At 36.8% G+C, this 12,380-nt stretch overlaps 1 protein-coding gene across 2 annotated transcripts in view; it reads left to right on the top strand.

The window, feature by feature from the left end:
• LOC107800599 (phytyl ester synthase 1, chloroplastic) overlaps nt 1-8,325 on the top strand; it is a 50,916-nt gene extending 42,591 nt beyond the window's left edge. For both annotated transcript variants that reach the window (XM_075219871.1, XM_075219870.1), the window contains exons 10-13: nt 647-1,016; nt 6,174-6,287; nt 7,644-7,741; nt 7,848-8,325. In XM_075219871.1, coding sequence (XP_075075972.1) covers nt 647-1,016; nt 6,174-6,287; nt 7,644-7,741; nt 7,848-8,148 — 883 coding nt within the window. In that variant the 3' untranslated portion in view covers nt 8,149-8,325. The remainder of the gene's footprint in view (nt 1-646; nt 1,017-6,173; nt 6,288-7,643; nt 7,742-7,847) is intronic.
• The last annotated feature ends 4,055 nt before the right edge of the window (nt 8,326-12,380 follow it).

Below are 12,380 nucleotides of genomic sequence, written 5' to 3'. Positions count from 1 at the left end.
TATATGTGTGTGTGTATGTATGTACGTACGTACGTTGATGGGAATGTTTCATACATGCACGAAGATATGCTCTAAGAGCAATCTAGAATTAAAAGGATTCAATAGATTTTTACTTTAGCTCAAACTTAGAATCCCTTGAAGCATGTATAGTTTTTACCTGATGACTTGTGAAGTTTAGTTTGTTTACCTGTTGGACTCTTGGCTTTGTTTCAACGAGGGCCCTTTATGAACAATTCCTAACTTCTAATTTTTCACTGTCATCGTCATACTGCATCTCATGCTCCTTATTTGAAATCAAATGGAAAAACGATTCTTAACTTATTGTTATGAACAAATCCTAACTTCTAATTTATCACAGTCAATGCATCTCATGCTCCTTTATTTTACTTAAATGTGAGGACAGAAGATTGAACTGAATCTCATTTAGATGGTCTCCTAAGATTTTATTGATTCTCTATTTATATCCTGATGCATTTGTCTTTCTTCTCTTTTAACACTAAAAATGAATCTTATGCCCCGTCAGTACTTCTAGAGCTATCACCCTATGGTTTAAATGCATAAATTGAGGCTAATATTATGTATAATGTATTTGCAGATACTGATATTCAGCATGTTGAGGCTAATATTAAGTAATGTGTATTTGCAGATGGTATCTCAACTTTACTAGTCCAGTTATGTTGTCCACAATGGAAGATGGAAAAATAGTGAGAGGGCTAGCAGGGATCCCAGATGAAGGTCCCACGATATTGGTGGGTTATCACATGCTTATGGGTGTAGAACTTGTCCCTCTTGTTGAAGAATTTTTGAGGGAGAGAAAAATTTTAGTTCGTGGTATAGCACATCCAACATTATTTTCGCAGCTGACTGAGAATCAGACAAATGAAGTCTCGTTCTTAGATTTGCTGAGACTATACGGGGCATCGCCTGTCTCAGCTAGCAACTTCTTTAAGTTGCTTTCAACAAAATCGCATGTGCTGCTGTATCCTGGTGGTGCCCGTGAGGCCTTACATCGTAAGGTGTGCTTTCTTCCTGCTCTTAGTTCAGTTGACCTTCTATTACACTCTTAATGTGAAGCCTTGCAAAATCTTTGTTCATGCCTGAACCTTCAAGCTGCCTAAAGTAGGACCAGATTTTGGTTAAATGCTTTCCTAGTCTAACTACTTTTTGCTTTGGTTGAAATGATGGAGTTGATACTGGAAAATTATATATGTAACAGTAGGATGTATAAGGTCAGGGTATGGGATACCTACCCTATGGCTGTCCAACGGGATGGGACGGGACGACATTTAAGCGGGATGGAGGCGGGACGGGACGAAACGGGACGGGACAAACGGGACGAAATGTTCGTCCCATCCCGTCCTGCTAACAAACGGGATGGGACGGGACGGAACAGGACGGGTTCGTGGGCCTTAAGTGTATTTTTTTATAAAAAAAACGTCTAGTTTTTGAAATTTACTATGTTTTTAAAGTTTGCAATGGCTAGATTTTTGACTTATTTAGTAAACTTAAATGTTACTATGTTAAAATGAAAATTAGAAAACTAAGTAAAGAATTATAAAATATTAGAACAAAAGACTTGTAATGAAATATTCTAGTAATTATAAATTTATAATAGAGTTATAATTTATTTAATATAATTTCAAAGTATTAACTATTAAGTAACTAAGACAATTCATAAATAAAATTCAATGCTTAGAGCCTTTTATTTTATTAATAGAACTTTCAAATCTCAAATACAAATATAATTCTTTTGAAGAGCACCTAATCTACGCAGTCACCTTCTAGGAAGGGTTCTGTTTGAACTAGGCCTCTTAGTAGCCAATTACAAATTATCATACTAATATTTGTAAGCTCCTATATAGCTTCTTTGTAACTTATCAATAATATCTCTCGGACATTCTGCTGGAATTGGCAATGTTGATTGATGTTCCATGAGCTCCATGCCGTCATCGCTCCCAGTGGTTAGTATCTCATTGTATTCTTCTTCTTCCCTAGTGGTTAATTTTTCAAAACCAAGATTTCTTCTTTCTACATTAATCCAATCTCTGAATAATACGGAAATCTCTAGACTGTCCTCCGCTAATGAATGTCTATGATCTCCAATTTGAAATCTTGCCGCGCTAAAAGCACTCTCCGATGCTACTGATGATGCTTGAATAGCCAGGATATCTCGGACCATAATTGAAAGTGTTGGAAAAGCCTTGCCACGCTCCCTCCACCATGACAAAAGTTGTTCCTTGCCTTCTTCGTCTTTAATATTTTCCAATCCTTGATTAAGATAAGAATCAAGTTCATCATAAATAGAGGAATCAAAACCTGTTATATCATCCATATCTTCCCATAAAACTTCTGCTCTAGACTTAGAAGTAGAAGGAGCAGTTTCACAACCAGTTGTATCCATAGATTTATATTTATCAAACATTGATCTAGCATAAGAATATATGCTAGCTTGGCAGTTTTCGAGAGATGGTTGTTCATTTTCTTGAATTTCTAAATTCTCATAAATTTTACGAACAAGTCCCTTTGCACCTCCTAGTTTTAAAGATGAGTTAAGTAGAGTAGAAATTAAATAAACTTCGGGAATAGGGAAAAAATACTTTTTAAATTTTAAAATCATTTCTTTAATGGCCGGTGCATAAGTTGGATTTTTTTTATACTTACCAAATACAACAGAAATTCCACAAATATACCACAATATTTGTGTAACAGTAGGATAATATATACCAGAAAATTGTTTTGTAGCATAATAAAATTTTTCTAAAAATTTAGTAAGCTCTCTAATCTCATCCCAATCAGAATCAACAATTTGATCAACAGGGTGAGCATTATGCATATTAAATACTTTTTGGATAGGCACCCGATAATCATAAGCAACTTTAAGCATTTCATAAGTAGAATTCCACCTAGTACAAACATCTTTTGGAACTTTTCTAAATGGAAGGTTAGCACTAACACATTATTGAGCAAATTCACGAATTCTACTTTGTTTATGAGCACGAAAAATATAGCCACAAGCATGTTGTATTTTACTACAAGCATCAGAAAATAAATTAAGACCATTTTTTACAACCAAGTTAAAAATATGACATGCACATCTAACATGAAAAATTGTTGGATTAATTGGACAAAGTCTAGATTTTAAGCTATTTGCTGCGGTTGTGTTAGAAGAAGCATTATCTAAGGTGATAGTTAAAACTTTATTAATGAGTCTATAAAAATCAAGTATTTGTAGAGCAGTAGTTGCAATATATGCTCCAGTGTGTTTTGAATCAACAAATTTATAACCAATAATACGTTTTTGCAAGTTCCAGTGATGATCAACCCAATGACATGTAACAGTTAAATAATCACAACCATTAGGACTACGACCTATATCAGATGTGATAGACACTTTACAATCTAAGTGAAAAAATACACGAATATACTGAAGATATTTGGTTTGAAATTTAAAAACATCATTTCTAACCGTGGTCTTAGGAAAACCTTGAAAAGCAGGGTTATAAGTTTCTTGTATATAATGCACAAAAGCAGGGTGAGAAGGGAAAGTAAAAGGTAAGCCACAGACAACCACCATTTTTGCTAAGTTCTCACGATCTCTATCTTTGTTATATTTGCGTAAAACATGACCAGAAGCAGGGTCAAGTTGTTGTTGAATTTGATTAGAACCAGATCCGCTAGGAGTGTCAGTACTGATGATAGGATCTATAATTTTTCTGCTTCTATGTTAGCTTGTATCCATAAAGATTTGTGATCCCTTATTAAGTGTCTACTTAAACCCCCCGTCCCACCACTTGTTGTGTGTGCAAATACTTGCTTACATTTTTCACATATAGCACGATGATTGACTTTATCAAGTTTAAAAAATTTTCATACAAGTGATGTTTTGGGACGTTCAGCCTTAGGCTTACCCCTTGCAGGGGGTACAGGGGGTAAAGCTCCAGACTGAGATTGACTCTGAGTTGGAGCTTCTGTTGCGGGACTAGTGGGTGTTTCATCTAATTCTTCTTCCTCATTTTCTTCATCCTCATTTTCTTCATCCTCAAAAAAATATCATTGCCAAATTGTCTTTGTAAAGTTTCATGATCTAATTGTTCTCCGACATGAACATCATAAAATGTGGGGGGTTGGGAAAATGAAGTTTCATCAACATGAGTCATTTCATCAATATGCTTTCTAATTCTAGGTCTAGGAGAAGGGTTAGGATTAGGATTACTACTACTTTCACCTTTACTATTTTTTTTACTGCTTTTTAAAAAAATACCAAATACATTTTTAGGTACCATAATTTAAATACGAAATTAAATTAAAAAAACTAACACAAATATTAAACACACAAATAAAATACGAAAATTAACACGTAAAGTAAACACAAAAATTAAGCACTAAAATGATACGCAAAAATTATATATTAAAATTAGGATATGGAACGAGTGCACCGTGATTAAATATTGAAACTTGAAGAAATTGCCCAAAATATTGCTCCAAATACTTGACGAATTAATTTGAAGCTTGAAAGTTGCTCCAAAAAATTTGCCCAAATACTTGAAAATTGAAACTTGAAAGTTATCACTTGATACTTGATAGTAACAAAATTGAGAGAATAATATATAATATAGATAGAATATTAGAATGTAAGAGATTTGAGAGAGAAGATTGATTTTTTGTGGGAAAAAAATGAAGAAGAATGGGGGTATTTATAGTAGAAAATAGGGCCAAAGTGTAATTTAATAAACTTAGGGGTTATATTAAAAGTTTGGGGGGGTTAGGGGGTGTTTTGGGGGGGTGGAGGGGGTAGGGGCTGTTTGGACCGTTGGCAACGACTATTTTTGCAATTTAAGCCGTTGCCCAACGGCTAGTTTTTTTTAAAAAAAAAAAACTGGCGGGACGAGACGGGACGGGACGCGGGACGGGACGGGACGGGACAAACGGGACGAAATGGTCGTCCCGTCCCATCCCGTGTCCCGTTTAACATTGGCCCATCCCATTTAACTTGAAGCGGGACGGGACGGGACGCGAGACGGGACGCGAGACGGGACGGGACGGGACGGGACGCGAGACGGGACGGGACGTCCCGTCCCGTTGGACAGCCATAACCTACCCCTAAAAGGGGCATTTGCCATACAGCTAAGCATATATGAATTTCCATATAGCGTCTGTCTGTATAGAATATGAGGTATTAATATAAATGGTGAAATCAGTTTTTGGAAAGTTGTGTTTCTGCATGTATGCATGTGAATCTGCATAGCTAAATGGTAACGCGTATTTTTGTTCAGAATCAACAGTTCACCTTTTTCAATTTGTGTTTTTAGTCTATATAAGCTTGTATGATCAAAATGTTTATAGTATATCTATCATTTTCTATAAGATAAAGTAATTAGAGGGAGAGAAATATTGTCTATTTGTGTACACTAGTAGAGGATGAAAAAATTTATTTACTTATTTCAGTCTTCTTTTGTCGATACTTATTTAGGTCTTCAACATCAAGAAAATTAGAAGTACAAAATGCAAAAGATGTTTCTGACTGCTTGATGCACATGATAATTTTGACATAATGTCAACCATGACTGTTCAAACAGTATGCTAATAGATGTACTGCAGTTGGTCCGACTCAAAAACTGCTTGATTAGGTAACTATCATGAGTGCATAGCTGCTCTTAAATCAGGACTCCCCTAGTAAAAAGGCAGTTTTCCGTGCATAACATGGTCGCAGTTCCTCTTTGTGACTAGAAAAACTGTAATATGGCGATGGTTTTCAAAATTTCATATGACATTGCCAAACAGGTGCTTTTTTTCAGTCATTAGCTCAGAAGATTTCTCCGAGTCGAGAAGGTCAACTTTTTCTCTAAATATTTTCCATTGAAGTAGTTGCGAGGAAAAAAACAGGATATAGTACTGAAGGAGAGCTAATTAAGAAGAATCACACACTAATTTTTGCTGAAAGAAAATTGCCCCAAAAAACATTTCTGACTATAGCTGTTTGTAAAGGTTTGTAATGGGGGTTGTCTTGCTGCAAATTTTAAGTGCTCGTTTGCAAATTTTTAAGGATAGACTAGGGAAAAGGAAGAAAGGTTGCAATCTTCCAGTTTGCTTCTGATTGTCTGTGAAACCATATAACCTCAGCTACTACTTATTATGATGCTACTTCTCAATTTGATGGTTTCAGTTTATGCCAGGGAGAAGAGTATAAGGTGATTTGGCCTGATCAACCAGAATTCGTCAGAATGGCTGCACGGTTTGGTGCTACAATCGTGCCATTTGGAGTTGTAGGAGAAGATGACATAGCACAAGTATGTTAATGATATTCCTACGTGCTACTTTCTTTAATAAGAATATAAGAAATAATGATGATTGGTTCTCCAAAATTTCTTCTACTGAAAGAATTAATGTTGTTTTCACCAGTTATTGCATTATACAATGTGCTTGTTTCTCTAGTTCAGCATTATCTGAAAAACCAATTTTCTTGAAGGCAATGAAATTATGAAGGGTGTAAGGTATAAAAATAGAATCTCCGAACCATAATTATCCCCATTGCTCCGAACCATAATTATCCTCATTGCTCTTAACCAAATAACTCGTTCAATTAAGAACTACAGTAGGAAGAGAGGAAATGGCTATTCCTGATTCGTGCATTTGTATTTATCCTTCATGAAATGGCATGCTTTACTTCAGTTATGAAATACTTAGAAAATAACTGGATATCTTTTAATTTTATCCTATGTTGCTCACTCTCCGAAAATGTTGCCGGGTGCGTGTCGGATCCTCCCAAAATAGTGTATTTTTGGAGGATCCGACACGGGTGCGGCATCATTTTGGAGAGTCCACGCAATATAGATTTTATCATGATTCAATTATTAGTTTAGATTGATGCTTCATTACACTTTCAAACAGAAATTTTCCATTTTAATTTCTTCTTTATGCAATGGCAGTCTCTATTTCATAACTACCTCTAAATTTCTCCTATTTATGTTTCAATTATATTTGATTGATACTGCCATTTAAGAAGATCAAATTTTATATACATATATACACACACAGGGAGACACTCTATGAGGCATATTTGGGAAACCTTCTAAGGATTCTTCGTTGAAGTGTGGGATTGCTTCATATCTAGGTGATGGAAATGTTGGTCCTGTATTCTATGAATTTTAGTTTCTAAAATGGAACAGGCAAAAAGTAGTTTTGATGAGTTCAAAGTACTTTCATGTAATACTTACTGGTACATGGTATCCGAATGTAAAACAAAAGAACGATTTGAAGTTTCTTTTCAGTGAAAGTGGATGTTTACTTCAAAACAACCCAAAATTGAATCTAACAGTACAAAATAGAAGAGTGGGAACTCAAGTTGTGCTGAATGAGTGTGGTTTATGTACAAAAGCATAAGGAGTCCGGTTTTTGGACAGTTTGATGAGAAAAAAGTTGCAATCTTTAAGCGCCGCCCTTCTTCCAAGTTTTGATGTTGACCTTGTGTAAATTGAAATTGCTGTTAGAGAAGTAAATATGTCTTAGGGATCAGATAAGTCCCTTTTCTACTTGAAGGTCTAGAAAAGGAAACCGAACAACAGCAGGTGGTTGGTTCATAGCTGTACAGATGTCTGGTGCATCTCAGCGTTTTTTATTCTGATGTCATCTTCTTTTATTTGCAGTTGGTCCTCGACTATGATGACCTGACAAAAATTCCCATACTGAGTGATCGCATAAGAAATAACAATGAACAGGCAGCCAGGATGGGCGTAAGATTAAGGTAACTAATGGTTGCTTATACGCTATTGTCATGTTTATTGTTTGCTCCAAGCTTGCTTCTTTATTTTTAAACAATCTAAGCTACATGATGAACCGCCTGATTGCAGGGCTGACATGACAGGGGAGGTCGCCAACCAAACATTATATGTTCCAGGCCTTTTACCAAAGGTTCCTGGACGCTTTTACTACTTGTTTGGAAAACCTGTTCATACAAAGGGAAGGCAGGAGATGTTGAAAGACAGAGAAAAGGCAAGAGAATTGTATTTGCAGATAAAAGCTGAAGTTCAAAATAGTATGAACTACTTGCTTAAAAAGAGAGAGGAGGATCCCTATAGAAACATCATCGATAGGACCGTATATAAGGCATTTTCTGCTACTGTTGATGAAGTCCCAACATTTGAATATTAGCAGTAGATTTTATTGATTCTTTTGTTTCTTTTTTACATATTAGCATATAGGAATTCATTCATCAGTGTAATGTACCAAGGTGATGGAGGAATTTCTCTTGTAATTGCAAAAATATACAAGATGTAAATACATATACATTGAGTCCAAATAAGAAAAGAGTCATAAGATTCTTACAAATCTGCTACATATACCGGGCCTATGTACAATACTAAGAAGTAGGTCTAGCTCATTCTTGTAACACTCTCCCTCAAAACGGAATGTAGATGTTGACCATTACCAACTTGTTACAAAAGTAATCAACTTGAGCTCCATTCTACGCCATTGTGAATATATCAGCTAGTTGCTTTTTTATCTTCACGTAACAAGTGAAAATCATGTTTTCTTGAATCTTCTCACAATAAAATGAAAATCAATCTCAGTATGTTTTGTTCTTTTATGATATACAAGGGCAACTTTATTATAGCTCCTTATAAGTTTTGCTGTTGTAGGATGCTTCGCTCTAGCTTCAGTCAAAAGATGATGTGTCCCCATAATCTCATATGAGGACTGTGCCAAAGCTTTGAATTCAAATTCTGCATTTTGTTGAGATGCAACATTCGTTTCTTACTTCTTCACTATATCAAATTTTCAAGTTTTCACCAACAAAGACAAGGTAGCGGTAGTAGAATTTTATTAATCTTAGTGTTGGAAATACACCCTCAAGCTAATCATATAGAGATGTGATAGGTAAATTATTGTAAGAAATCTTTTCATTATATATATGATTATCATAAAGGCGATCTTCATCATCTTGTTGTGCCTTGTTTATATCTAATAATTTGAAGAAGATGATAATCATTGAATTAGGGAAACGAATTTGAGGGTTATGCTAGCAATCATACCAATGAGACCTCGATGCATCGAAAGCCCCGATCTTAAACATTTTTAGTCGTTATGATTTTTCGAGAATGAGTACTGGTAAACCAGTTAGATTGGCACATTCTACGCATGGAGAGGGTGATTGATCTCATAAACACTTGTATATGTGACACTAATTAAAGAATATGGTGCTCATTAGAGAATGAGCTCATTGGATTGACTCATTTTTAAGAAAACCTTAATGAACGCTTAGTCAATAAGGAAGTACTCATGTGGAGGTTGTGCAAGTGATCCTTAGACCTAAGATCGCCATAGTATCTTATATGTACCAACCTATACGTTGATTTACCTTAGGCGCATCATGTATGGATGTTCATTATCAACCCCCAACCTTAGTGAGCGCGACACAACAAGTGCCTTAAACTTTTAACACGGTGGACTAGTCATTCCTTTACGCTTCGACTTGGAAAATACATAATCTATGATAACAATAAATATTTAAAAAATTAAATCATATACATTTGTCTCAATGGCCCAAAAACCTTCTCATCAATACATTATACATAATTTTCATGAATAAATGATAATGCTTTAAACTTAAATACATGTCCACAATGTACATGGAGCTACTATGACAATAGATACCTAAGTACATAAATAACCTAGACTCAAATTACCCACTTGAACTATAGTGAGCTTTCTATAGTAGTTGAAGATGACATGGAGGAGCCTAGAAAAAATCCATATTATCCCGTACTATGATAATAGATACCTAAGTACATAAATAACCTAGACTCAAATTACCCACTAGAATTATAGTGAGCTTTTTATAGTAGTTGAAGATGACATGGAGGAGCCTAAAAAAATCCATATCATCCTGTACTAGTAATATCTTGTAATGACCCGACCGGTCGTTATGTGTATTTAAGCTCCATTTTTTTCTTTTGATGCTTCATACATGTATATTTGTAATTTTATGGGTTGCGGGGTTGATTGGTTTTGTTCCGGGAAGGTTTTGGGTTGATTCAGACCCTTTGGTTCTTGGTTTAGAAGCCGAAGTTGAAAATGTTTACCAAGGTTTGACTTTTGTGAAACGATCCAGAACGGTATTTTGATTACTCCGATTGGTTCGTATCATGATTTTGGGTTTATGCATATGCTCAGAATTGAATTCGGAGGTCCCTAGGTTGATTTGACTTGGTTTGCTGAAAGTTAGCAATTTGAGGTTTAGAAGTTTCCCTAAGTTTGACCGTAGGTTGAACTTTTGGATATCGAATTCAGAATTTGATTTTGGGACTTGGAATAGGCCTGTTTTGCTATTTGAAACTTGTCCGCAAAATTTGGTGTAATTTGGAGTTGGTTTGGAAGGATTCGGACGTTTGGTTACATTTCTAGAGGTTGTTGAACTCTTCCTTGGATTTCATGAATTTTGATATCCGATTCGTAATTCTAGATGTTTTTAGACTTGTGTAGATGTTTAGTTTAGAGCCCCGAGGGCTCGAGTGAGTTTTAGACGTAATTTGGAATGGTTTCGACACAAATACAGGTTGTTGGTGTGCTGGTGCTGCAGTTATCGCAATTGCAAGCACCAGCATCCCAATTGTGAACATGACAAGGGAGACTCAGATATTGCAATTGTGATACCTTGTTCGTATTTGTGAAGATATGCTAGTCTGGGTAGGATCACATTTGCTACATTTTTAGTCGCATTTTGCGATAGGAACAGGGTTCGCAATTGCGAACCCAATGTCGCATTTGCAACTTCCCACATAGGTTGTCAGTGCCACATTTGTGAATCATTCCTCACAATTGTGAGGATTCGCAATTGCGAACCCAGTATCGCAATTGCGACATTTACAACTGAACAAAAAGTTTGGGAGTTGGAATTTTATCTCATTTTCTCTTATTTTAGAACCCTAGACTATGTATGAGGCGACTTGGAGAGGGGATTTTTACCTACAATCATTGGGTAAGTAGTTTTAATCAATTTCGGACTATATTTTATTATTATCTATGAGATTTAACATCAAATTTATGAGAATCAAAGAGAAATTTTCCGGTGACGTTTTCTGGCGATTGTCATTGAAGAAGTGGAAGCAAAGACGACACCAAGTTGAATATCAAGGTTTTACTGTCGGGAGTTGGTACCTCTTGCCTCACTCACTCCCTTCGATGTATTCGTTAAATTGGTGCCATTGTAGTCGCATTAGTACAATCATAATATCTGCGTGTCTGTAGCGACATATCATTTTCTTCTAGATTGGTCCTTTGCCTATTTTTGGGTTAGTGATTTTCCTTAGTATGCGGTAGGTATAGTGGCTGAGGTTTGGAATGTTAGAGTAAGGTCATGTCCTCGGGTGAGGCGGGGGTGGGGCAGGGCACATGGGGTGATACTGGAGGCAAAGGGAGTAAGGGGAACACGAGAGCCTCTAGGTTGAGAATTGGGTCTTGGAACATAGGAACACTAACGGGTAAGTCTATAGAGTTGGCGAAGATTCTTCAGATGAGGAAGGTTAATATAACTTGTGTTCAAGAGACTAGCTGCGTAGGATCGAGGGCGAGGGATGTAGACGGGTATAAGTTTTGGTACTCTGGAGTCATGAAGGGTAAGAATGAAGTGGGTATTCTGGTGGACAGGGATCTTCGAGAGTCGGTGGTAGAGGTCAGGCGGATCAGTGATAGATTAATGACTATTAAGCTAGTGGTTGGGGAGTGCACTCTAAATGTAGTTAGCGCTTACGCGCCACAGGTGGGCTTGGATGAGGAGGTTAAAAGGCTCTTCCGGGAAGTGTTGGATGAGATTGTGCGTAGTATCCCGCTTTCTGAGAGGTTATTTATAGGAGGGAATTTCAATGGTCATATTGGGTCGACTTTTGATGGCTATGGAAATGTGCATGGCGACTTCGGTTTTGGGGTTAGGAACGGAGGAGGTACATCACTGTTGGATTTTGCGGAGGCATTTGAGCTAGTGATTGCGAACTCTAGTTTTTCGAGGAGGGATGAGCATTTGGTTACTTTCCAAAGTACAATGGCGAGGACCCAAATTGACTACATCCTCCTCAGGAGATGTGATAGAGGGTTATGTAAGGACTGCAAGGTTATTCCCTGGGGGATCCTCATGATGCAGCATAGGCTCTTGGTGATGGACGTCGGTATCATAATAAAGAGAAAGAAGAGGTTGGCACAGGGACGACCGAGGATCAGGTGGGAGCCTTGACTGAGGATAAAGCTCGAGAGTTGGAGGGGAGGTTATTGATATTGGGATTCTGGAGGAATAGCAGGGACGCGAGCGCTATGTGGGAGACGACGGTGAACCGTATTAGGGAGGAGACAAAAGAGGTGCTAGGGGTCTCGAAGGGTGACACTGATAGGCG

The sequence above is a fragment of the Nicotiana tabacum genome, chromosome 8 (genome assembly GCF_000715075.1).
Source record: "Nicotiana tabacum cultivar K326 chromosome 8, ASM71507v2, whole genome shotgun sequence".
Taxonomy (NCBI): domain Eukaryota; kingdom Viridiplantae; phylum Streptophyta; class Magnoliopsida; order Solanales; family Solanaceae; genus Nicotiana; species Nicotiana tabacum.
This window is presented reverse-complemented; position numbering and strand designations above follow the sequence as displayed.